General features: G+C 36.0%; 1 protein-coding gene across 1 annotated transcript; it reads right to left on the minus strand.

Moving 5' to 3' along the window:
• Positions 1-428: 428 nt before the first annotated feature.
• LOC118764609 lies at positions 429-8,745 on the minus strand. The gene is made up of 4 exons (XM_036505531.1): positions 8,522-8,745; positions 4,166-4,234; positions 2,523-2,612; positions 429-1,197 (listed from the first exon to the last, which is right to left on the minus strand). Exons 1-4 carry the CDS (start codon positions 8,594-8,596, stop codon positions 1,051-1,053), a joined length of 381 nt encoding a protein of 126 aa, XP_036361424.1. The 5' UTR covers positions 8,597-8,745; the 3' UTR covers positions 429-1,050.
• Positions 8,746-27,857: the final 19,112 nt, after the last annotated feature.

The following is a 27,857-nucleotide window of genomic DNA, read 5'->3' on the forward strand; positions in this document are numbered from 1 at the left end:
CTTACAAGTGTAAAAGATTGTTTTTAACTGGTAAGTCACAATTCTGTATGTACCTAAAACAATTAGCGAAGGCATAGTATAAGCAACGGAGTTGTAATTGCTGGCCATTTTGGTGTCGTTGCTTGTACCACTCACCTTGGTTGCTTGCTTTCTCTTGAATTGGTCAAATTGATGAAGATGCATCGGATGATCATCCAATAAGATTCGGAAATCGATTAAAAATGTACCTTGCTTTTTCATTCTACGGAGAAACAACCCTGTTTATATGGACATTAAATAGACTATAGGTTAGTTAGATTACTTAGATAAGTTTCGGCTGATGTTGGCCCTCGTCATGTATAATTTAATAGCACCCACTGGAAGAGATAAACAGTCAGCTCTTGGGAACCATAGCCTATTCGAGCTGAGAGTTATTGTTTTCAGAGACATATCCGGAGGTGGTTGGTTTGTCTAGTATTATATGGGCTGGCACAATATTGAAGGGAGCAGGACCAGTTGAGGTGAAATAGTTCTGTCGTAGTGTTGGGATACAACACGAACGTGATTTCTGTAGTAGACGGATGGCACGAGGGCCAAGCCCCAGATGAATTTTAAAGATGATACCTATACCATTTGAACAATGTTGATAGAATATTTTCCACACCATATAGATGATGCTCACGGCATACCATAACTTGATATTGTGCGTGCTGAGATCTCCGTTGAAGGACCCCTGGAATTTATGAAATAAAATGTTATCGCGTTCGGTATGCAAATTAGCAATTCCCGTTTACTGTAGCTACTGTAAATGTTCAACACTCTAAATAAATTGGTTGTCTGTTTCATTGGAATTGGTGAGATTGATGTAGAAACCTTTGATAAGAATTTAAGCAAAAATCGATTAAGGTTATTCATCGTTTTGTCAATTTACGAGTTACCCTTGTTTATATAGGATACAACATAAATTTATTGACTGACGAAATTACAAACCCAATTCAAAGAAAGATTAAAAGAAAACGTATTCTAAAAGTCAAATACGACTCCATTGTCTGTCAAGATTCAGTAAGGTATTTAGATGATTGGTTTGTGAAGTGTTCTATTTAGATGCCCCATTGTGGAATTTTGTGGCAGGATTTCGTGGTGACGCTGAACATTAGAAGAATAGGTACTCGACGTTTGGTAGGCCAAAATCGCATATGACACCACAGTTCCAAAGATCTGAAATAAATTTTAAGAAAATATATTCAGCTGATGAATGAAGATAGCGCAAGAAATACAAAAACGTTAAATTGTGATAAAAAAGATATAATAACGGCTTCTAATCTTGTCACAAGGCCAGCAATTTCGGTGGGGGTTGGACTGGGGATATTGATTACCTCGACCGCAGTACATGTCTGGTATTTAATTTATCGATCCCATAAGGATGTATGACAAAGTCGATCTCGGCGAAATTTGTACTCAGAACATGGGGACGTGTGAAATGGTGCAAAGCATTTTGCCTGCGGGGCGGAATATTAGGGTCAAAGCTTGAAGTTTTAAGAGAGGGAATCAGTCAACTGCATCGACACTAGTTTGCATGCATGAATGCATTCTTGTGTGTGTGTGTGTGTATACGCTTTTACTTTTTTACTCTTTTACTTGTTTCAGTCATGTGACTGTGGCCATGCTGGAGCACCGCCTTCAGTCGAGCAAATCGACCCCAGGACTTATTCTGTGTAAGCCGAGTACTTATACTATCGGTCTCTTTTGCCGAACCGCTAAGTTACGGGGACGTAAACACACCAGCATCGGTTGTCAAGCGATGTTGGGGGGACTAACACAGACACACAAACATATACAAATACATACATATATATGCATATATACGACGAGCTTCTTTCAGTTTCCGTCTACCAAATCCACTCACAAGGCTTTGGTTGGCCAGAGGCTAAAGTAGAAGACACTTTCCCAAGGTGCCACGCAGTGAGACAACCCGGAATCATGTGGTTGGTAAGCAAGCTACTTACCACACAGCCACTCCTACGCCTGTATACGTGTATGTACATGTATGCACGCATGCAAGCATGCATGTATGTTTGCATACGAAGCGCTATATATATATATGTATATGTATCTATGTGTGTTTGTGTGTGTGTGAGTGTGTGTGTGCGTGCGTGCGTGGGTGCGTGTGTGTATATATGTATGTATGATTGTATGTATGCACACGTGAACGCATGCGTATATATTTATATACGATACGCCATATATATAAATATAAATAATTGAAATAAATGTGTGTGTATGCGCGCGCGCGCGTATCTTTGTTTTTTTTTGCACCAGCCCACTGCTTGATAACCGATGTTGCTTTGTTTAGGTCCGCATAACTCAGCGTTTCGGCAACAGTATCAAATGGATTAAGAAATAAACTCCTGATCCATATTAAAAAAAAAAAAAACTTGTAATCTGTAGAATTTCTGAGTTGCAAAGGGATAAATACCACAAAAATTATCAATCAATATATAGCGTTCAAATTTGAGAAAATCAGAAATAACTAGTATACATACGCCGAGAACAGATGAATGGTTTACGAGGAAGAATCTTCCAATACATAATCCGATTCGAGCATTAGAAAGGCGATTAATGAAAAATGTCAACTGGAAGAAAACGATAAATAAAAATTAAGTCCATAGAGAATATAAGATTACCGTGTTTGATGGCACACACCCGCCCAAATCAGAAAGCAACCCAATCTTTGTAGCGCATATATAGGGGTAAAACGTTTTTAGTGCATAAGACGTTATGATATTGGCTTGATGTCGTTTCTAGGACCCCTGTGTGATATCTTGCGTCTATATGACATTAAAGAAGATAATCATTAGAATACCTGTTATCGGAAACAATCTTTTCTACTCTAGGCATAAGGCCCAAAAGTTTTGGGGAGTGGAGCCAGTCGATTAGATCAAATTCAGTACGCAACTGGTACTTATATAATCGACCCCGAAAGGATGAAAGGCAAAATCGACCTCGGCGGAATTTGAACTTAGAACGTAACGACAGACGAAATGCCTATTTCTTTACTACCCACAAGGGGCTAAACACAGAGGGGACAAACGAGGACAGACAAACGGATTAAGTCGATTACATCGACCCCAGAACGTAACGACAGACGAAATACCGCTAAGCATTTCGTCCGGCGTACTAACGTTTGTGCCAGCTCGCCGCCCTTCTGTTATCGGAAATAATATCAAAGAAATGTATGAACATTGCAGTTCGCTGATCCTTGCATATATCTACCTCTCAATAATAAACCGAGATATGCACAGTCACCATCAAAGACCAAGGCAATGATTTGCATACTGATACTTAATACCTTCTCGCAGACTTAGATGGGAATATAATAATTGCTGATGTGCTTCGTAACAAAAGAGCCGTTTCTTTACAATGAAAATGTATTTATATCATACTCAATTCGTGGAACATTTTCGTAGTATTCCTTCACATAACCTAGGGACACCTTCAGCTTTTGTTTCTCCTCACCGTCAAGCATATCGATATCCTTCTGAACTTTGTGAAAAGGGGAAACTTATTCCATAGTCTTCTGCCATATCATTGCGATAATTGTTTTTGCCATCAACAATACTACAATTTGGATCGACATGTTTTTCCTAGCTTGCTTCATCAAGTATTGTATCAGACTGAGTAAAAAGTAAGCAACGTTTTGAACTATGAAGAATCCGCACCGGGTTTGGGCAGACTTTTGAACTCTTTTAAAACATTTTTTTGCAGTTGTCTGATAGCACAGACATAGACTTCTCCAAATGTATCAATAAATTAACATTGATATTTTTTTCACTGTTGTTACAATAATCTGAAATAGAACTCTCAGCCCAAGCGGCTGAAGCTGCTCGTGATATCAACGAAACGTTTGGTGAGAAAATGATGAATGAGTGGTCAGCTCGAAAATGGTTTAAACGATTTTGTGGAGACCTGAGCCTTGAAGTTCGTGGGTGTAGTGGATACCCATCTGTCATCGATGACGGTCAATTAATGACCGTCATTGAGAAAGATCCACGTACAACAACTTAAGAATTGGTAAAAGAACTTCAAGTTAACCAGAAAACTGCCTACAACCATTTGCGTGTGGCGTGCTAACGTTTCTACCAGCTCATTGCTTTTCCTTCATGCTAATACCGTAGTAGTTACTTACCTCCATTTTAGCCTCTGGGGTAATATCACCAATGTTTGATTTGTAAATTTCCTGTAGAATACCATGGCTCTAAAATCACAAATAAGATAATGCTATTTTTTAATATTTAGTTTAATAAGTCTTGGCAGTGAATGATGGACAACAAGGATTGCAAAAGTTCGTATGCATAGCTAGTTCTATGATGAAAGGATAAGCATAGGAAGACCATGGCTTCGTTACAAGTATGAGCTCAGAACTAACCTGAAAGTGATAAAGATTGCTTCAGAAGCATTAAAAGAAAAGCTGCATTGAATGTAACGAGGTGAGGTTAACTTGTTACAAAGCTGTAGGAAATTCGAAATTAAATCGCTGGATGGCTGTGCAGATACTAAGGTGAGATAGTTGTTGTTTCACGTGAACGGCCGATTTACTAAAGAATCAACGTCAAGCCATCACGAGATTCGGTTTTCTAAAACCTTTTAACGTGCCACATAACAAAGTTGGATTTTTGGCGGTAACTTCAGAATATTTAGGCAGTTACTGTAACGACTCAATTCCCGTTTATTATTCATCAACCGTGCTGATACACGGTACAGATTTGCCATCATGAATTTAACGGAATTATTTTTCCAATTGTAATGAGCTAGTCAAAGACTGAAACGTACCAGCTATTTCATCATAGACTCCATTTGTGTCGAATATCAACAACTTTTTTAAGCACCGAAGGAACGTCGGAAACTATTCTTTTTCGAAGGTGGGACGTGCTGAGATTCCCATTTGGTGTAAGCAGCAGAATGCACCAAACACAGCTTGATTGATATTGGTTGAACAAAAAGAACAAACAAAATAATGTAATGGGTACAGGTATGAGGTCAGGGACAATAAGAGTACTTGGAGCGAACTTGACGAACACTTTACATCAAACGGCTGTTGAAAAAGACTTGATAGTGTATATTCTCAAAAAAATATTCTGAATCTGTTACACTTTCAGTTCTCAAAATGCACGAGGAAAAATATGGTTGTGAGTTATCAACATCATGCCTTGAGGGAATGCACAAAATGACAGGGGAAATTCATCATATTTACACAAAACTGCTTGATTAAATATCTTACTTTTCCTTTTCTTTTTTCTTTCTTTTTCATTTTGCTAGTTGTAAAATTGAAAGTTGAAGACTGATGTTGTTATTCTGTCAAAGTGGGAACGCAGTTTGCTCTAGTTCAAACTTTTGGATTTGAATTTCTATAACTTTCAATTTCTATGTATCACTTTTCATTTTGACCATGACAGTGACGGGTAAGCTGTCGAAATATTGTTCAAACCAATAAAATATCTATTGCAATCATATCACGTTCTTCATGTTGTCTAGTTAACTTTGTGAGTAGTTTCGTCAATCCTTTTAAAATATCATCATCATCATCATTACTAATATTATTATTATTATTATTATTATTATTATTATTATTATTATTATTATTATTATTATTATTATTATTATTCAGTAGTTTTATTTTTATAGCGTGCTTTCACTTCACTACCGAGCACAGCTCTGTGTGCCTTGGGTATGTGCTGTGATTTGTTGTGATGCTCTGATGGTTATTGTATGGAAAGTGTTCTGCGTAGGATGTGTGCAGTGCCTAGTAGTGCACTCTTCTGTATGTTATATGTGTTTGTAAGTCCTGGTGTTTTTGTTATGTATTTGTCTGAATATTTTATTATTATTATTATTATTATTATTATTATTATTATTATTATTATTATTATTATTATTTTGTTTTTTTCCGTCACGAGAAAATGAATAATTAACGCGGAGAGCGTTGAAGAATTTTCACGCGGAGAAATTAAAAACTCGACAGAGGAGCAACAAACATTTTTCTGTGTATATTTCAAGAAAAATCTGTAAAATTATGGAAAACCTGATAAAGGGTTTAGTTGAGTTAGAAAAGCAGCAACAACAACAAATGTTACAGCAACAAATACTAGCTAATGAACCTAATAACAAAACTGGAAAACACATTTTCGCTAGACTACGTATCAAATTCAATAAATAAAGTTAAATATGACCCGCAAGAAAGAATCACATTTAAGGCATATTACAGAAGATATGAACAAATTTTCGGAAAAAATGCTTAGACTGTGCGACGAAATGAAAACGCGTCTAATTCTGAGGAAACTGGTGACGACAGAGCATGAGAAATACTGTAACCTTATATTGCGTAAACTGTTTCTGACATAAATTTCACGGACACTATAGACATTTTATGTAGGATGTTTAGTGAAAATACACCGTTATTTAACACACGTTGGAAGTGTTTGAACATTGAGAAAAGCGATAATGAGGAGTTTACCGCACACGCAGGAAGAATGAATAGAGAGTGTGAGAGATTTAAACTGGATAAACTAACTCCAGACTCGTTTAAATGTCTGGTTCTCACTGAGGGACTTACTGCTAGAAAGGACGCAGAAGTCAGAGTGAAAATTCTCGGAAAAACTGGAGATAAACCAGAATATAACTCTTCAGAAACTGTCAGAAGAGTACGATATGATATTAGAATTAAGGCATGACATATAAGAAACTCAACGTAGAGGCTGTTTACAGATAAAATCAGTTCGAAAAGTCGGATGACGGATAAAGTGTTTCACAGAAAACAAGATATATATCAGGAGATAAAACCATGTATGGCATGTAGTAGTAGGCACCTGAGAAAAGAACAGAAAAAGCGAAATGCTTTCATTGCAGGAACACAGGAGACATTAAATCGCAAAGAAGAACTACGTTGACAAAAAATGGACCCAACGAGAAAAAATAAATAGTTTCCCATCTGAGAAAATTTGTTTAGAACGAACAGTAAATTCATCAAGGTGAGTATCGAAATCATTAGAGTCAAATTGCGATTCGACACGTGCAGTAATATCACTATCATAAATGTAGAAGCAAGGCGACACTTTGGTAAGACGAAATCATTTAAATCAAATAAAATAGCATATAGTGTTAGAGAAAATAACTTATATTTCATCGGCAAATGTATTTTCAACGTAATGTTTGGAGGTGAAACGAAAAGGACAAGCCTTTATGAGCTGAAAAAAGATCATTAAATCTATTTAAGATATGGGATATCGCCATCAGTGTTCCCTGTGAAAATATAGTTGGTACAGTTAAAATTTCGGATGAAGTCGAACAACTGAGACAAGAAATTAAAAATTGTTTCCAAATGTATTTTTGGAAGGATCAGGCTATTGCGCTAAAACGAAAGCGTGGATTGTGGTAAAAGAAAAGCCAACACCTGTTTTTAGGCTCAGACGGAATGTGCCATTTGCGGCGATGGACTAGAAAGTCTAGCTATAACTGAAAAAGACCACTATTCATAATGGGCAACTGCGACAGTCTGTAGAAAGAAGAAAAGTAATAAACTAAGAGTCCCATGATATATATATATATACACGAGGACGTCCCATATATATGTATCACCGTGACCGTGACCGACCAGGCTATCAGATGTTGCTACATATCGCTGGTCACAATGCGCTTCGCATTGTTTTAGCCTTCAAATGACGCCACCACGCTGGCTAAGCAAGCAGGCAAACAGAAGAGAGAGTGAGAGAAAGTTTTGGTGAAAGAGTTCAGCAGGGATCGCCACCATCCCCTGCCGGAGCCTCGTGGAACTTTTGGTGTTTTCGCTCCATAAACACTCACAACATCCGGGCTGGGAATCGAAACTGCGATCCTACAACCGCGAGTCCGCTGACTTAACCATTGGGCTATTGCGCCTACGCACACTCACATACACACACACACACACACATACACAAACATATATATAAACATATATACAGAGAGAGAGAGAGGAGAGAGAGAGATAGTGGAGAGAGAAAGAGATAGATAGATATATAGACACACAAAAGCTGACATACAGATATGCATGAGTGTATGTATGCATGATATAGTGTCCGAATATTGCCGATGGGTTGCCTGAAATAAACATTTCATCTGGTAGAGTCTCTTGTCTATAGTTTTCGATTTCCATGGTCTATAAGTAACTGGGATGACGGCATTTGAGTTAAGGGGATAGTTGTCGGTTGCTGAGTCCCCTTCTTACAATTTTGATGGAGAGCATGAGTCGAATACTTCACTTCACAATAGTACCTGATTGAGATTTTATTGTATCAACCACGAAGGGAGCAAAGTAAAGTGGGCGTGATTGTGATTTCAAATTAGAATGTACAAAGGACGAACGAATACAACTAATTTGTACGACGCCCCATCGTCGCCCACTTCGAAAGAATTTAATAGGACCAATAACGAAGAAATGAATGCGTTTCTCCATCTTGGTTTGAGTTGAATATTGCTGACAATGCTAAATATGCAAGAGTTTACTTACCTTGTTATACAGTATTATGCCTTCATGGAAATACTTGAGCATTGCAAATGTGCTGCCAAGCAAGAAGCATACCATAAAAGCTATCTCCTCTATCTCCAGTAGATCATTTAGTGTTCCATATATCGTACAAAAAATAGCGCATGGGACATAGAATATGACTGTTGATAACTGGAGCTGAAATTTTTCACTGACCAGTTCGAGTAGTTTACAAAGTATTCGATGTTTTTGTGATATCTCGGCTATCAAATGACTTTTAGCTTTGCATTTATTTATAGAATTTCCCTGTTTTATATCATGCATACGTTTCGGAAAGCCTTCATTAAGTTTATCGAACTCCTGTTTCACGATCTCCATAAAAAAAACAGGGACTATATACTCGTTATAACGCATTAAAACAAGTGATAAAGTCAGCATATAAGTTGTTACTAGAATTGGTAGGAAAAGGTAGTCAGAGCTTTTCGCTGGGAAAGGAAAGATCTGTAGAAAATCCGTATATGTAATATAAAACGGTAAAATGATGTAATAGATAAATTTTGAAATGCAATTTACCATGAGAAGAACCAGACGCTTTCGTTTATGCTTATTCCACAGCTTAGAATAAATTTTCAGGCGATCAGCTGGTAATTGGTAATTAATAAAACAGCTGGTAATTGGTAATAAATAAACAGGTCTGTCTTTACTTTCTGAGTTCACATACCGCCAACTTTGACATTGCCTTTCATCCGTTTGATGTTGATAAATTAAGTACCACTTGCGTGCTGTGGTCGATCTAATCGACTAGCCCACCCCACCTAAAACCTCGGGGTCTGAGTCTAGAGTAGAAAAGAAAATTTCGAGAAAAAGCGTATCACAATATATTAAACAATGTACTGAATGATGTTAAGTGTTGGTAAATTTCATACTTCGTTAATAGAGCAATCCCAAATACAATAACATGTATAAACATATATATTATATATATATATATATATATATATATATATATATATATATATATATCATATATATGTATGTATTATGTGTGTCTGTATGTGCGTGCGACTGTGTAAAGTATTACTTGCGATTGGTTGATTTCAATAGGCGTTGTCTCTTCCTTGTCTCATCGTTGTTATGAGACAAACCTGATTTGAGTAAATGCGTAATAGATTGTTATTGATCGATTCTTAATTAACTGATTGGTTTGTATTGGACGGCAATAATACTTCCGTTGTACATTATAACGATCAACATTGATACGCTTGCTGCATGGAAATACGCACACACACATATGTATATATATATTATATATATATATATATATAATATGGTTATCAGTAATAATATAGGGTGAAATTAATTAATTTGGAATAATCATTAATTTCACCAAGTAGATTTCGGCATGTAAAAGCTCCATTCGAGGAAAGTTAAAGTAATACTAAGTAATTAAGGGTTAGCAACGATTTGCCTCACCACGAACGAATTTAGAAATAGCAGTCAAAGAGTTATAGCTATTCTTTCTACTTTTAGAAATATATATATATCAATATATATAAATATATATATATATATATATATATAACGGGAAGCTTTATGAAAATAGACAAAAGACGAAGGCAGGTGGAAAACAAACAAACAATTGTATAGTATGGCGCTCAGGAAATATAAATAAAACAAGTCTTTAACGTTTCGAGCCTACGCTCTTCACAACAGAAAGATACACAGAGAGAAAAAAACACAGAAAGAAGGAGAGAAAAAAAATGCGTGCAGTAACTATCGAACCAACATGGCGATCTGATTTCGGCCAGAAGTCAAAGATCAAACATGAGACGCGAGAGCGAAATTAGGGGAGATAATAGGGTTGAGTGACCAGCTCCACCATAAGGGTGTGTGTGTGTGTGTGTATGAGAGAGTATTAGTGCGTATGAGAGGTCTGGACGTGTGCATGTATAGAGTTGGTGTATGTATTAGTATGTATTAGTATGTATAAGGGTGTGTGTGTGCGTGTGTATGAGAGAGTATTAGTGCGTATGAGAGGTCTGGACGTGTGTATGTATGGGGTTGGTGTATGTATTAGTATGTATTAGTACGTATTAGTATGTATAAGGGTGTGTGTGTGTGTGTGTGTATGAGAGAGTATTAGTGCGTATGAGAGGTCTGGACGTGTGTATGTATGGGGTTGGTGTATGTATTAGTATGTATTAGTATGTATTAGTACGTATTAGTATGTATAAGGGTGTGTGTGTGTGTGTATGAGAGAGTATTAGTGCGTATGAGAGGTCTGTACGTGTGTATGTATGGGGTTGGTGTATGTATTAGTATGTATTAGTATGTATTAGTTGGTGTATGTATTAGTATGGCACATCATATATGATGTGATGTGTAAAGTCGAGTGGTGTAGTGTGGAGAGAGGAGAAGAGGGGGAGGGGGATATGAGTGGGAGAGGGGGGATATGAGGGGGAGAAGGAAGGGGAGGAGAGGAGGGGGAGAGGGGGTGAGAGAGGAGGGGAGAAGGAAGTGGAGGAGGAGGAAGGAGGAAAGAGGGAGAAGGGAGAAAGAAGGGGAGTGAGGGAGCAGAGGGAAGGGGAAGGAGGGAGGGAGAAAGAGGGAAGAAGGGAAGGGGAGTAGGGGTGAAAGGATGGGGACTGAATAAGTAGGGGTCGTGGGGGGAGGTAGATGAGGAGGGGGAGAGGGGGGTTAGATGAGGAGGGGGAGAGTTGAGACCAAATGGCGTATAAGAGCGAAGAGAGAAGATTAATTCCTGTTCACGGGGCAAACGGGAATCCGGATGGCTCTGTGTAAGGACAAACCGAACACAGATAGGTGTTGCAAGGAGTGACCGGTGGAGCGGAAATGGCGAGAGACCGGTGTGTCGTTCGCAAAGTGGATGTCACGAAGGTGTTCCGCGAACCGGTCAGCCAAGCGGCGTCCCGTTTGTCCGATATATATAATATATGTATACATTTTGTTCTTTTACTTGGCTCGGCTATTAGACTACCGCCATGCGAAGGCCTTGAATTTTTCGTCAAGCGAATCAACGTCAGAACTTATATTTTTCGAAATATGGGTACCTAATCTCTCCGTTCCGCTTTGTCGAATCGCTTATTTTACGGTGTCGTAAACACAGCAAAATCAGGGTTGTCGAGTGATGGTGGTTGGGACAAACACAGATACTCAGATACATACATACGTACATACATACATACATACATACATACATACATACATAAATACATACATACATACATAAATACATACGGACATACATATATATATATATATACATACATACATACATACATCATGCATGCATACATAATACAAACATACATACATACATGCATACATAATACATACATACATGCTTAAATACATACGTACATACATACATAAATACATACATACATACATACATACATGCATAAATACATACGTACATACATACATAAATACATATATACAACATACATACATACGTACATACATACATACATGCGTAATAGATACATAAATACATACATAATACATATATTTCATCGGCTAAGTATTTTCAACGTAATGTTTGGAGGTGTAACGAAAAAGAAGATCCTTTATGCGTTGAAAAAACTCACTAAATCTATTTAAGATATGAAATACCCTTATTAGTGTTCTCAGTGAAAATATAGCTGGTACGGTTTAAATTTCGGAAGAAGTCGTACAACTGAAACAGGAAATTAAAAATTGTTTCCAAATGTACTTTTGGAAGGATTAGGCTGTTGCACTAAAACGATAGCGAGGAACGTGGTAAAAGAAAAGCCAACGCCTTTTGAAGCTCAAACGGAATGTGCCATTTGCGGCGATGGACTAGATCAATAAAGAGCATGAAAGAGAAGAATTTCTAGCTATAATTGGAAAAGACGGTCATTCATACTAGTCACCTGCGACAGTCTGTACAAGGAAGAAAAAGTACTAAAACAAGAGTGTATACGGACGTTTCAACTGGATTAGAGAAATATTTACCCGAACACAGCTCTCCATTACCATGCCAGATGAAGTGTTCTGAAAGCTAAATGGAGGAAAATTTTTTCTCGAAAATAGACTTGAAACCACGCATAAAAGTGGAAGGAAAAAAAAGAACACAGTTCCTACAAATGGTCGCCAAAAAGAAATGAAAATATTACGTTGAAAAAAAATCGCTAAAATGGGAGAAGAGGTAAATAACGTAAGATGAATCTACTTGCTTCCCACACAAAAAACTCTAAGGTGGGATTTGTTCTAGTGAAAATGACGCACTACTTCAACGTGGCTAAGTGGTATGACCAACCACTATAAAGACACACTGTCCATTGCTGTACGGTGTCAGTAGTAAAGTCGTTGAACGTGATTTCTATTGAAGTTAGTGTCATTTAAGTGATATATACGAATTCGAGTTACCGTCAAGGTAGACGTTTCACAGTCATTGTCTTGCGGATCTATGAGCGATAGCACGATAGACGAGTCAAAGATAACAAGACGCAGAATACCGTAACAACATAATTATGCGACAAGATTATTACGGTTCCGATGACAACATACAAGTGGACGAGAATCCACATTACAACACACACACAGACACACTATATATATATATATATATATATATATATATATATATATATATATATATATATATAATATAATATATATATATATAATATAAATATATATATATATATATATATTATATATATATAAATATAGATATATATACATATATATACTATATATATATATATATATATATATATATAGGGAGAGAGAGAGAGAGAGGGAAAGAGAGATAGTGGGAGGAGAGAGAACGATTTATATATACTACTACTACAACCACCATGGTCACTACTATTACTACTACGATCAACAGTCTTCCACTGCTGCTGCTGCTGCTATCACTGCTGCCAATGAACTGCCACCACAACTCCATCCACAGCTGCTGCTGCTGCTACTACTGCTACAGCCAATGAGCTGCTGCAACTCCAACCACCACCACCACCACCACCACCACACCACAGTTATGCTATTACGACCAACAGTCACTGCTGCTACTGCCATTTCGGCCACTGGTCATTTCCTTATTTTATTCGAACACATAAGACAGCTATTATGCTTCCTCCCCACAAAAAAGAACATCACGTGAATTATTTTGACACCAGTAAGAAACAATTATGAACTTTTTTATTACACTTAACTTTTTAAAATATTTTTGATAAGGTTCATTTTTCAAGAAGAACCGAAACATGTAAAATTTCTAAGAAAATTATAACTTATCTTATATAGTGGGTTTTTCACACTACTTTTTTATAAATATATACCCACTCGTATACGCCCTACACTTATTATATATATATATATATATATATATATATATATATATATATATATATATATATATATATATAGTGATAGATAGATAGAATATGAATTATTTGCGTAATGAGATTAAAAAAAACAAGCCTGTATAGATATTAGAGCATTTATAGATAGAATGTCTTACAGCTGTTTCTAGAATATTAATTAATAATAATACCCTTTCATCGGAGACGGCGTGAGGGGAAAAATTAAGTCATAGTTAGTTTCGATGTGATACAAATAGAGAGTGAGGTGGAGGAAAAAAAATAGATGTAAGATATTCTCCCCTCACTTCTATTTTATATCACAACGAAATTATGACTTAAATTTCCTCTCACACCATCTCCGATGAAGGGATATTATTATTAATAAATATCTTAGAAACAGCGCTGTAAGACCTTCTATCTATAAATGCTCTATATCTATACAGCCTTGGCTTTTTTTTTATCACATTACGCTAATAATTCATATATACACGCTGACATAGAACCAAAGTTGAACTCTTTATTCGCAATATTACCGAATCTGGAACTTAACTATGGTCTGTCTATAGCACCTATTCAGCATTACCTAACACCTTTGGATGTCAATGACACCATTATCTATTATAACCTCAACTTCTCGCTTATATATATAGGTAGACACAATTTACCTGACAAATTAATTTCTTTCCTTTGAACCCTAGCAACTCACAAAACATAGTGTTCAATTTCCATGGGCTATAACGAACTGGGATAACAGCATTTATCTGAAGGTGATATTTGTTGGTTGCCGAGTCCAATACGTGAATACGAGAAAACGAGTCGAATACTTCACTTCACAATAGTACTGATTGATATTTACGGTATCGACCCTGAAGGGAGCAAAGTAAAATCGAGGTGATTGTCATTTCAAATGAGAAATTACAAAGGAAGAAGAAATAGAGCTAAGTAATTCGTACGACGCCCCATCGTCGCCGACTTCGAAAGAATTTAATAGGACCAATAATGAAGAAATGAATGCGTTTCTCCATCTTGGTTTGAGTTGAATATTGCTGACAATGCTAAATATGCAAGAGTTACTTACCTTGTTATACAGTATTATGCCTCCATGGAAATACTTGAGCATTGCAAATGTGCTGCCAAGCAAGAAGCATACCATAAAAGCTATCTCCTCTATCTCCAGTAGATCATTTAGTGTTCATATATCGTATAAAAAATAGCGGATGGGACATAGAATATGACTGTTGCTAATTGGAGCTGAAATTTTTCACTGACCAGTTCGAGTAGTTTACAAAGTATTCGATGTTTTTGTGATATCTCGGCTATCAAACGACTTTTAGCTTTGCATTTATTTATAGAATTTCCCTGTTTTATATCGAGCATACCTTTCGGAAAGCCTTCATTAAGTTTATCGAACTCCTGTTTCACGATCTCGATAAGGAAAAGGGGGGACTATATACTCGTTATAACGCATTAAAACAAGTGATAAAGTCAGCATATATGTTGTTACTAGAATTGGTAGGAAAAGGTAGTCAGAGCTTTTCGCTGGGAAAGGAAAGATCTGTAGAAAATCCGTATATGTAATATAAAACGGTAAAATGATGTAATAGATAAATTTTGAAATGCAATTTACCATGAGAAGAACCAGACTCTTTCGTTTATGCTTATTCCACAGCTTAGAATAAATTTTCAGGCGATCAGCTGGTAATTGGTAATTAATAAAACAGGTTATTTTCTCTAATTGGTCAGGACATATATTAAAAAATATATACAGTATGAAATTTGAAAAAAGTTTAAAAATGAAACACAGACTGATACAATAAACAAACCAAACTTCTTTGATGAAATAATTGTCCCAATGAATACAAAATATCGCAGAGCGTCAGCCAATATCATAGCATAGAGTAAACAATAAGATATATATGAAATGCGATCGAATAATCCAAAGGAATTCCAAGTATTTCGTGTCATTTTCATGCGGCGTAGAGGGAAGTAATCAGGTGGCTTTAAGGAATGAATAAAATCATAAAGGTTACATTCTTTTGTATGTCCTTTGTTTCCATCTGCAGTCGAATACACCATTTTTGTTTAATTAGATCGGAAAAAAGGCAGTGAGATGACAGAAATGTTAGATACAGGTCGAAATGCTTAGCAGTATTTCGTTTGCTGTTACGTTCTGAGTTCAAATTCCGCCGAGGTCGACTTTGCTTTTCATCCGGGGTTGATTAAATATGTAGCAGTTACGCACTGGTGTCGATGTAATCCACTTAATCCGTTTGTCTCTCCTTGTTGTCCCCTCTGTGTTTAGCCCCTTGTAGGTAGTAAGGAAATAGGTATTTCGTCTGTCTTTACTCTCTGAGTTCACTACCGCCAAGGTTGACATTGCCTTTCATCCGTTTGATGTTGATAAATTAAGTACCACTTGCGTGCTGTGTTCGATCTAATCGACTAGCCACCCCACTAAAACCTCGGGCTGAGCCTAGAGTAGAAAAGAAAATTTCGAGAAAAAACGTATCACAATATATTAAACAATGTACTGAATGATTAAGTGTTGGTAAATTTCATACTTCGTTAATAGAGCAATCCCAAATACAATAACATTTATAAACATTTATATATATATATATATATATATATATATATATATAATATATATTATATTATAATTATATATGTATGTATTATGTGTGTCTGTATGTGCGTGCGACTGTGTAAAGTATTACTTGCGATTGGTTGATTTCAATAGGCGTTGTCTCTTCCTTGTCTCATCGTTGTTATGAGACAAACCTGATTTGAGTAAATGCGTAATAGATTGTTATTGATCGATTCTTAATTAACTGATTGGTTTGTATGGACGGCAATAATACTTCCGTTGTACATTATAAGCGATCAACATTGATACGCTTGCTGCATGGAAATACGCACACACACATATATATATATATATATATATATATATAGATATATAATATATATATTATATATATATAGGGTTATCAGTAATAATATAGGGTGAAATTAATTAATTTGGAATAATCATTAATTTCACCGTAGATTCTTGGCATGTAAAAGCTCCATTCGAGGAAAGTAAAGTAATACTAAGTAATTAAGGGTTTGCAACGATTTGCCTCACCACGAACCGAATTTAGAAATAGCAGTCAAAGAGTTATAGCTATTCTTTCTACTTTTAGTAGAAAGAATAGATATAACTTTGACTGCTATTTCTAAATTCGGTGTGTGGTGAGGCAAATCGTTGCTAAACCCTTAATTACTTAGTATAATATATATATATTATATTATATATATATTATATTAATATATCTATATATATATATATATAACATATGTATATATATATATATATATATATATATATATATATATATATATATATATATATATATGGTTATCAGTAATAATATAGGGTGAAATTAATTAATTTGGAATAATCATTAATTTCACCAAGTAGATTTCGGCATGTAAAAGCTCCATTCGAGGAAAGTTAAAGTAATACTAAGTAATTAAGGGGTTAGCAACGATTTGCCTCACCACGAACCGAATTTAGAAATAGCAGTCAAAGAGTTATAGCTATTCTTTCTACTTTTAGTAGAAGAATAGATAACTCTTTGACTGATTTCTAAATTCGGTGTGTGGTGAGGCAAATCGTTGCTAAACCCTTTTACTTAGTATTACTATATATATATATTAATATATATTATATATATATATTATATATATATATATATATATATACAATGTATATATTACATATACATATATACATATATGTATATATATATATCAATATATATAAATATATATATATATATTATATATATATAAACGGAAGCTTTATGAAAATAGACAAAAGACGAAGGCAGGTGGAAAACAAACAAACAATTGTATTAGTATGGCGCTCAGGAAATATAAATAAAACAAGTCTTTAACGTTTCGAGCCTACGCTCTTCAACAGAAAGATACACAGAGAGAAAAAAACACAGAAAGAAGGAGAGAAAAAAAATGCGTGCAGTAACTATCGAACAACATGGCGATCTGATTTCGGCCAGAAGTCAAAGATCAAACATGAGACGCGAGAGCGAAATTAGGGGAGATAATAGGGTTGAGTGACCAGCTCCAACATAAGGGTGTGTGTGTGTGTGTGTGTATGAGAGAGTATTAGTGCGTATGAGAGGTCTGGACGTGTGCATGTATAGAGTTGGTGTATGTATTAGTATGTATTAGTATGTATAAGGGTGTGTGTGTGTGTGTGTGTATGAGAGAGTATTAGTGCGTATGAGAGGTCTGGACGTGTGTATGTATGGGGTTGGTGTATGTATTAGTATGTATTAGTATGTATTAGTAGTATTAGTATGTATAGGGTGGTGTGTGTGTGTGTGTGTGTATGAGAGAGTATTAGTGCGTATGAGAGGTCTGGACGTGTGTATGTATGGGGTTGGTGTATGTATTAGTATGTATTAGTATGTTAGCACGTATTAGTATGTATAAGGTGTGTGTGTGTGTGTGTATGAGAGAGTATTAGTGCGTATGAGAGGTCTGGACGTGTGTATGTATGGGGTTGGTGTATGTATTAGTATGTATTAGTATGTATTAGTTGGTGTATGTATTAGTATGGCACATCATATATGATGTGATGTGTAAAGTCGAGTGGTTGTAGTGTGGAGAGAGGAGAAGAGGGAGAGGGGGATATGAGGGGGAGAGGGGGGATATGAGGGGGGAAGGAAGGAAGGGAGGAGAGGAGGGGGAGAGGGGGAGAGAGAGGAGGGGAGAAGGAAGTGGAGGAGGAGGAAGGAGGAAAGAGGGAGAAGGGAGAAAGAAGGGGAGTGGGAGCAGAGGGAAGGGGAGGAGGGAGGGAGAAAGAGGGAAGAAGGGAAGGGGAGTAGGGGTGAAAGGATGAGGGACTGAATAAGTAGGGGTCGTGGGGGGAGGTAGATGAGGAGGGGGAGAGGGGGGTTAGATGAGGAGGGGGAGAGTTGAGACCAAATGGCGTATAAGAGCGAAGAGAGAAGATTAATTCCTGTTCACGGGGCAAACGGGAATCCGGATGGCCTCTGTGTAAGGACAAACCGAACACAGATAGGTGTTGCAAGGAGTGACCGGTGGAGCGGAAATGGCGAGAGACCGGTGTGTCGTTCGCAAAGTGGATGTCACGAAGGTGTTCCGCGAACCGGTCAGCCAAGCGGCGTCCCGTTTGTCCGATATATATATATATATGTATACATTTTGTTCTTTTACTTGGCTCGGCTATTAGACTACCGCCATGCGAAGGCCTTGAATTTTTCGTCAAGCGAATCAACGTCAGAACTTATATTTTTCGAAATATGGGTACCTAATCTCTCCGTTCTGCTTTGTCGAATCGCTTATTTTACGGTGTCGTAAACACAGCAAAATCAGGGTTGTCGAGTGATGGTGGTTGGGACAAACACAGATACTCAGATACATACATACGTACATACATACATACATAATACATACATACATACATACATACATACATACATAAATACATACATACATAAATACATACGGACATACATATATATATATATACATACATACATACATACATACATGCATGCATACATAATACAAACATACATACATACATGCATACATAATACATACATACATGCTTAAATACATACGTACATACATACATAAATACATACATACATACATACATACATGCATAAATACATACGTACATACATACATAAATACATATATACATACATACATACATACGTACATACATACATACATGCGTAATAGATACATAAATACATACATAATACATATATTTCATCGGCTAAGTATTTTCAACGTAATGTTTGGAGGTGTAACGAAAAAGAAGATCCTTTATGCGTTGAAAAAACTCACTAAATCTATTTAAGATATGAAATACCCTTATTAGTGTTCTCAGTGAAAATATAGCTGGTACGGTTTAAATTTCGGAAGAAGTCGTACAACTGAAACAGGAAATTAAAAATTGTTTCCAAATGTACTTTTGGAAGGATTAGGCTGTTGCACTAAAACGATAGCGAGGAACGTGGTAAAAGAAAAGCCAACGCCTGTTTTGAAGCTCAAACGGAATGTGCCATTTGCGGCGATGGACTAGATCAATAAAGAGCATGAAAGAGAAGAATTTCTAGCTATAATTGGAAAAGACGGTCATTCATACTAGGCACCTGCGACAGTCTGTACAAGGAAGAAAAAGTACTAAAACAAGAGTGTATACGGACGTTTCAACTGGATTAGAGAAATATTTACCCGAACACAGCTCTCCATTACCATGCCAGATGAAGTGTTCTGAAAGCTAAATGGAGGAAAATTTTTTCTCGAAAATAGACTTGAAACCACGCATAAAAGTGGAAGGAAAAAAAAGAACACAGTTCCTACAAATGGTCGCCAAAAAGAAATGAAAATATTACGTTGAAAAAAAATCGCTAAATGGGAGAAGAGGTAAATAACGTAAGATGAATCTACTTGCTTCCCACACAAAAAACTCTAAGGTGGGATTTGTTCTAGTGAAATGACGCACTACTTAACGTGGCTAAGTGGTATACCAACCACTATAAAGACACACTGTCCATTGCTGTACGGTGTCAGTAGTAAAGTCGTTGAACGTGATTTCTATTGAAGTTAGTGTCATTTAAGTGATATACGAATTCGAGTTACCGTCAAGGTAGACGTTTCACAGTCATTGTCTTGCGGATCTATGAGCGATAGCACGATAGACGAGTCAAAGATAACAAGACGCAGAATACCGTAACAACATAATTATGCGACAGATTATTACGGTTCCGATGACACATACAAGTGGACGAGAATCCACATTACAACACAACACAGACACACTTATATATATATTATATATATATATATATATATATATATATATATATATATAATATATATATATATATATATAGTATATAATATATATATATATATATATATATATATTTATATATATATAAATATAGATATATATACATATATATACATATATATATATATATATATATATATATAGGGAGAGAGAGAGAAGAGGGAAAGAGAGATAGTGGGAGGAGAGAGAAACGATTTATATACTACTACTACAACCACCATGGTCACTACTATTCTACTACTACGATCAACAGTCTTCCCTGCTGCTGCTGCTGCTATCACTGCTGCCAATGAACTGCCACAACTACAACATCCATCCACAGCTGCTGCTGCTGCTACTACTGCTACAGCCAATGAGCTGCTGCAACTCCAACCACCACACCACCACCACCACCACAGTTATGCTATTACGACCAACAGTCACTGCTGCTACTGCCATTTCGGCCACTGGTCATTTCCTTATTTTATTCGAACACATAAGACAGCTATTATGCTTCCTCCCCCACAAAAAGAACATCACGTGAATTATTTTGACACCAGTAAGAAACAATTATGAACTTTTTTTATTACACTTAACTTTTTAAAATATTTTTGATAAGGTTCATTTTCAAGAAGAACCGAAGCATGTAAAATTTCTAAGAAATTATAACTTATCTTATATAGTGGGTTTTTCACACTACTTTTTTATAAATATATACCCACTCGTATACGCCCTACACTTATTATATATATATATATATATATATATATATATATATATATATATATTGATAGATAGATAGATATATGAATTATTTGCGTAATGAGATTAAAAAAAAAACAAGCCTGTATAGATATTAGAGCATTTATAGATAGAATGTCTTACAGCTGTTTCTAGAATATTAATTAATAATAATACCCTTTCATCGGAGACGGCGTGAGGGGAAAAATTAAGTCATAGTTAGTTTCGATGTGATACAAATAGAGAGTGAGGTGGAGGAAAAAAAATAGATGTAAGATATTCTCCACCTCACTTTCTATTTATATCACAACGAAATTATGACTTAATATTTCCTCTCACACCATCTCCGATGAAGGGATATTATTATTAATAAATATCTTAGAAACAGCTGTAAGACCTTCTATCTATAAATGCTCTAATATCTATACAGCCTTGGCTTTTTTTTTATCACATTACGCTAATAATTCATATATACGCACGCTGACATAGAACCAAAGTTGAACTCTTTATTCGCAATATTACCGAATCTGGAACTTAACTATGGTCTGTCTGTAGCACCTATTCAGCATTACCTAACACCTTTGGATGTCAATGACACCATTATCTATTATAACCTCAACTTCTCGCTTATATATATAGGTAGACACAATTTACCTGAAAAATTAATTTCTTTCCTTTGAACCCTAGCAACTCACAAAACATAGTGTTCAATTTCCATGGGCTATAACGAACTGGGATAACAGCATTTATCTGAAGGTGATATTTGTTGGTTGCCGAGTCCAATACGTGCAATACGAGAAAACGAGTCGAATACTTCACTTCACAATAGTACCTGATTGATAATTTACGGTATCGACCCTGAAGGGAGCAAAGTAAAATCGAGGTGATTGTCATTTCAAATGAGAAATTACAAAGGAAGAAGAAATAGAGCTAAGTAATTCGTACGACGCCCCATCGTCGCCGACTTCGAAAGAATTTAATAGGACCAATAATGAAGAAATGAATGCGTTTCTCCATCTTGGTTTGAGTTGAATATTGCTGACAATGCTAAATATGCAAGAGTTTACTTACCTTGTTATACAGTATTATGCCTCCATGGAAATACTTGAGCATTGCAAATGTGCTGCCAAGCAAGAAGCATACCATAAAAGCTATCTCCTCTATCTCCAGTAGATCATTTAGTGTTCCATATATCGTATAAAAAATAGCGGATGGGACATAGAATATGACTGTTGCTAATTGGAGCTGAAATTTTTCACTGACCAGTTCGAGTAGTTTACAAAGTATTCGATGTTTTTGTGATATCTCGGCTATCAAACGACTTTTAGCTTTGCATTTATTTATAGAATTTCCCTGTTTTATATCGAGCATACCTTTCGGAAAGCCTTCATTAAGTTTATCGAACTCCTGTTTCACGATCTCGATAAGGAAAAGAGGGACTATATACTCGTTATAACGCATTAAAACAAGTGATAAAGTCAGCATATATGTTGTTACTAGAATTGGTAGGAAAAGGTAGTCAGAGCTTTTCGCTGGGAAAGGAAAGATCTGTAGAAAATCCGTATATGTAATATAAAACGGTAAAATGATGTAATAGATAAATTTTGAAATGCAATTTACCATGAGAAGAACCAGACTCTTTCGTTTATGCTTATTCCACAGCTTAGAATAAATTTTCAGGCGATCAGCTGGTAATTGGTAATTAATAAAACAGGTTATTTTCTCTAATTGGTCAGGACATATTATTAAAAAATATATACAGTATGAAATTTGAAAAAAGTTTAAAAATGAAACACAGACTGATACAATAAACAAACCAAACTTCTTTGATGAAATAATTGTCCCAATGAATACAAAATATCGCAGAGCGTCAGCCAATATCATAGCATAGAGTAAACAATAAGATATATATGAAATGCGATCGAATAATCCAAAGGAATTCCAAGTATTTCGTGTCATTTTCATGCGGCGTAGAGGGAAGTAATCAGGTGGCTTTAAGGAATGAATAAAATCATAAAGGTTACATTCTTTTGTATGTCCTTTGTTTCCATCTGCAGTCGAATACACCATTTTTGTTTAATTAGATCGGAAAAAAGGCAGTGAGATGACAGAAATGTTAGAATACAGGTCGAAATGCTTAGCAGTATTTCGTCTGCTGTTACGTTCTGAGTTCAAATTCCGCCGAGGTCGACTTTGCTTTTCATCCGGGGTTGATTAAATATGTAGCAGTTACGCACTGGTGTCGATGTAATCCACTTAATCCGTTTGTCTCTCCTTGTTTGTCCCCTCTGTGTTTAGCCCCTTGTAGGTAGTAAGGAAATAGGTATTTCGTCTGTCTTTACTCTCTGAGTTCACATACCGCCAAGGTTGACATTGCCTTTCATCCGTTTGATGTTGATAAATTAAGTACCACTTGCGTGCTGTGTTCGATCTAATCGACTAGCCCACCCCACCTAAAACCTCGGGGTCTGAGCCTAGAGTAGAAAAGAAAATTTCGAGAAAAAACGTATCACAATATATTAAACAATGTACTGAATGATGTTAAGTGTTGGTAAATTTCATACTTCGTTAATAAGAGCAATCCCAAATACAATAACATTTATAAACATTTATATATATATATATATATATATATATATATATATATATATATATATATATATATATAATTATATATGCATGTATTATGTGTGTCTGTATGTGCGTGCGACTGTGTAAAGTATTACTTGCGATTGGTTGATTTCAGTAGGCGTTGTCTCTTCCTTGTCTCATCGTTGTTATGAGACAAACCTGATTTGAGTAAATGCGTAATAGATTGTTATTGATCGATTTTTAATTAACTGATTGGTTTTTATTGGACGGCAATAATACTTCCGTTGTACATTATAAGCGATCAACATTGATACGCTTGCTGCATGGAAATACGCACACACACATATGTATATATATATATATATATATATATATATATATATATATATATATATATATATATGGTTATCAGTAATAATATAGGGTGAAATTAATTAATTTGGAATAATCATTAATTTCACCAAGTAGATTTCGGCATGTAAAAGCCCCATTCGAGGAAAGTTTAAGTAATACTAAGTAATTAAGGGTTTAGCAACGATTTGCCTCACCACACACCGAATTTAGAAATAGCAGTCAAAGAGTTATAGCTATTCTTTCTACTTTTAGTAGAAAGAATAGCTATAACTCTTTGACTGCTATTTCTACTTTAGTAGAAAGAATAGCTATAACTCTTTGACTGCTATTTCTAAATTCGGTGTGTGGTGAGGCAAATCGTTGCTAACCCCTTAAATACTTAGTATTACTATATATATATATATATATATATATATATATATATATACGTATGTATATATATACATATACATATATACATATATGTATATATATATATATATATATATATATATATATATATATATATATATATATATATATATATATATATATATATATAACGGGAAGCTTTATGAAACTAGACAAAAGACGAAGGCAGGTGGAAAACAAACAAACAATTGTGTTAGTATGGCGCTCAGGAAATATAAATAAAATAAGTCTTTAACGTTTCGAGCCTACGCTTTCAACAGAAAGATACACAGAGAGAAAAAAACACAGAAAGAAGGAGAGAAAAAAAATGCGTGCAGTAACTATCGAACCAACATAGCGATTTGATTTCGGCCAGAAGTCAAAGATCAAACATGAGACGCGAGAGCGAAATTAGGGGAGATAATAGGGTTGAGTGACCAGCTCCACCATAAGGGTGTGTGTGTGTGTGTATGAGAGAGTATTAGTGCGTATGAGAGGTCTGGACGTGTGTATGTATAGGGTTGGTGTATGTATTAGTATGCATTAGTATGTATAAAGGTGTGTGTGTGTGTGTGTTTATGAGAGAGTATTAGTGCGTATGAGAGGTCTGGACGTGTGTATGTATAGGGTTGGTGTATGTATTAGTATGTATTAGTATGTATTAGTACGTATTAGTATGTATAAGGGTGTGTGTGTATGAGAGAGTATTAGTGCGTATGAGAGGTCTGGACGTGTGTATGTATGGGGTTGGTGTATGTATTAGTATGTTTTAGTATGTATTAGTTGGTGTATGTATTAGTATGGCACATCATATATGATGTGATGTGTAAAGTCGAGTGGTGCAGTGTGGAGAGAGGAGAAGAGTGGGAGGGGAGAAGAGAGGGAGGGGATAAGAGGGGGAGGAGAGGAGGTGGGAGAGCGGGGACAAGGAAGGGGAGGAGAGGAGAGGGTTGAGGGGGAGGGAGGGGAGAAGGAAGGGGAGGAGGAGGAAGGAGGGAAGAAGGAGAGGGGGAGAGAGAAGGGGAGTGAGGGAGCAGAGGGAAGGGGAAGAGGGAAGGAAGGAGGGAGAAAGAGGGAAGAAGGGAAGGGGAGTAGGGGTGAAAGGATGAAGGAGGGAAGACGTAGGGGTCGGGGGGTAGGTAGGTGAGGAGGGGGGAGAAGGGGGTTAGATGAAGAGGGGGGAGAGTTGAAACCAAATGGCGTATAAGAGCGAAGAGAGAAGATTAATTCCTGTTCACGGCGCAAACGGGAATCCGGATGGCCTCTGTGTAAGGACAAACCGAACACAGATAGGTGTTGCAAGGAGTGACCGGTGGAGCGGAAATGGCGAGAGACCGGTGTGTCATTCGCAAGGTGGATGTCACGAAGGTGTTCCGCGAACCGGTCAGCCAAGCGGCGTCCCGTTTGTCCGATATATATATATATGTATACATTTTATTCTTTTACTTGGCTCGGCTATTAGACTACCGCCATGCGAAGGCCTTGAATTTTTCGTCAAGTGAATCAACGTCAGCACTTATATTTTTCGAAATCCGGGTACCTAATCTCTCCGTTCCGCTTTGCCGAACCGCTTATTTTACGGTGTCGTAAACACAGCAAAATCAGGGTTGTCGAGTGATGGTGTTTGGGACAAACACAGATACTCAGATACATACATACGTACATACATACATACATACATACATACATACATACATATATAAATACATACATATATAAATACATACGGACATACATACATACATACATATATACATACATACATACATACATACATACATACATACATACGTACATACATACATGCATGCATACATAATACAAACATACATACATACATGCATGCATACATAATACATACATACATGCTTAAATACATACGTACATACATACATAAATACGTACATACATACATACATACATACATGCATAAATACATACGTACATACATACATACATACATACATACATACATACATACATACATACATACATACATACATACATACATACATGCGTAATAGATACATAAATACATACATAATACATATATTTCATCGGCTAAGTATTTTCAACGAAATGTTTGGAGGTGTAACGAAAAGGAAGATCCTTTATACGTTGAAAAAACTCACTAAATCTATTTAAGATATGAGATACCCTTATTAGTGTTCTCAGTGAAAATATAGCTGGTACTGTTTAAATTTCGGAAGAAGTCGTACAACTGAAACAGGAAATTAAAAATTGTTTCCAAATGTATTTTTGGAAAGATTAGGCTGTTGCACTAAAACGATAGCGAGGAACGTGGTAAAAGAAAAGCCAACGCCTGTTTTGAAGCTCAAACGGAATGTGCCATTTGCGGCGATGGAATAGATCAATAAAGAGCATGATAGAGTAGAATTTCTAGCTATACTTGAAAAAGACGGTCATTCATACTAGGCAACTGCGACAGTCTGTACAAGGAAGAAAAAGTACTAAACCAAGAGTGTATACGGACGTTTCAACTGGATTAGAGAAATATTTACCCGAACACAGCTCTCCATTACCATGCCAGACGAAGTGTTCTGAAAGCTAAATGGAGGAAAAATTTTTCTCGAAAATAGAGTTACTACTATTACGACCAACAGTCACTGCTGCTACTGCCATTTCGGCCACTGGTCATTTCCTTATTTTATTCGAACACATAAGACAGCTATTATGCTTCCTCCCCACAAAAAAGAACATCACGTGAATTATTTTGACACCAGTAAGAAACAATTATGAACTTTTTTATTACACTTAACTTTTTAAAATATTTTTGATAAGGTTCATTTTTCAAGAAGAACCGAAACATGTAAAATTTCTAAGAAAATTATAACTTATCTTATATAGTGGCGTTTTCAAACTTCTTTTTTATAAATATTTACCCATTCGCATACGCCCTACACTTATGATAAATATATATATATATATAGATAGATAGATATATGAATTATTTGCGTAATGAGATTAAAAAAAAACAAGCCTGTATAGATATTAGAGCATTTATAGATAGAATGTCTTACAGCTGTTT

The sequence above is a fragment of the Octopus sinensis genome, linkage group LG8 (genome assembly GCF_006345805.1).
Source record: "Octopus sinensis linkage group LG8, ASM634580v1, whole genome shotgun sequence".
NCBI lineage: Eukaryota > Metazoa > Mollusca > Cephalopoda > Octopoda > Octopodidae > Octopus > Octopus sinensis.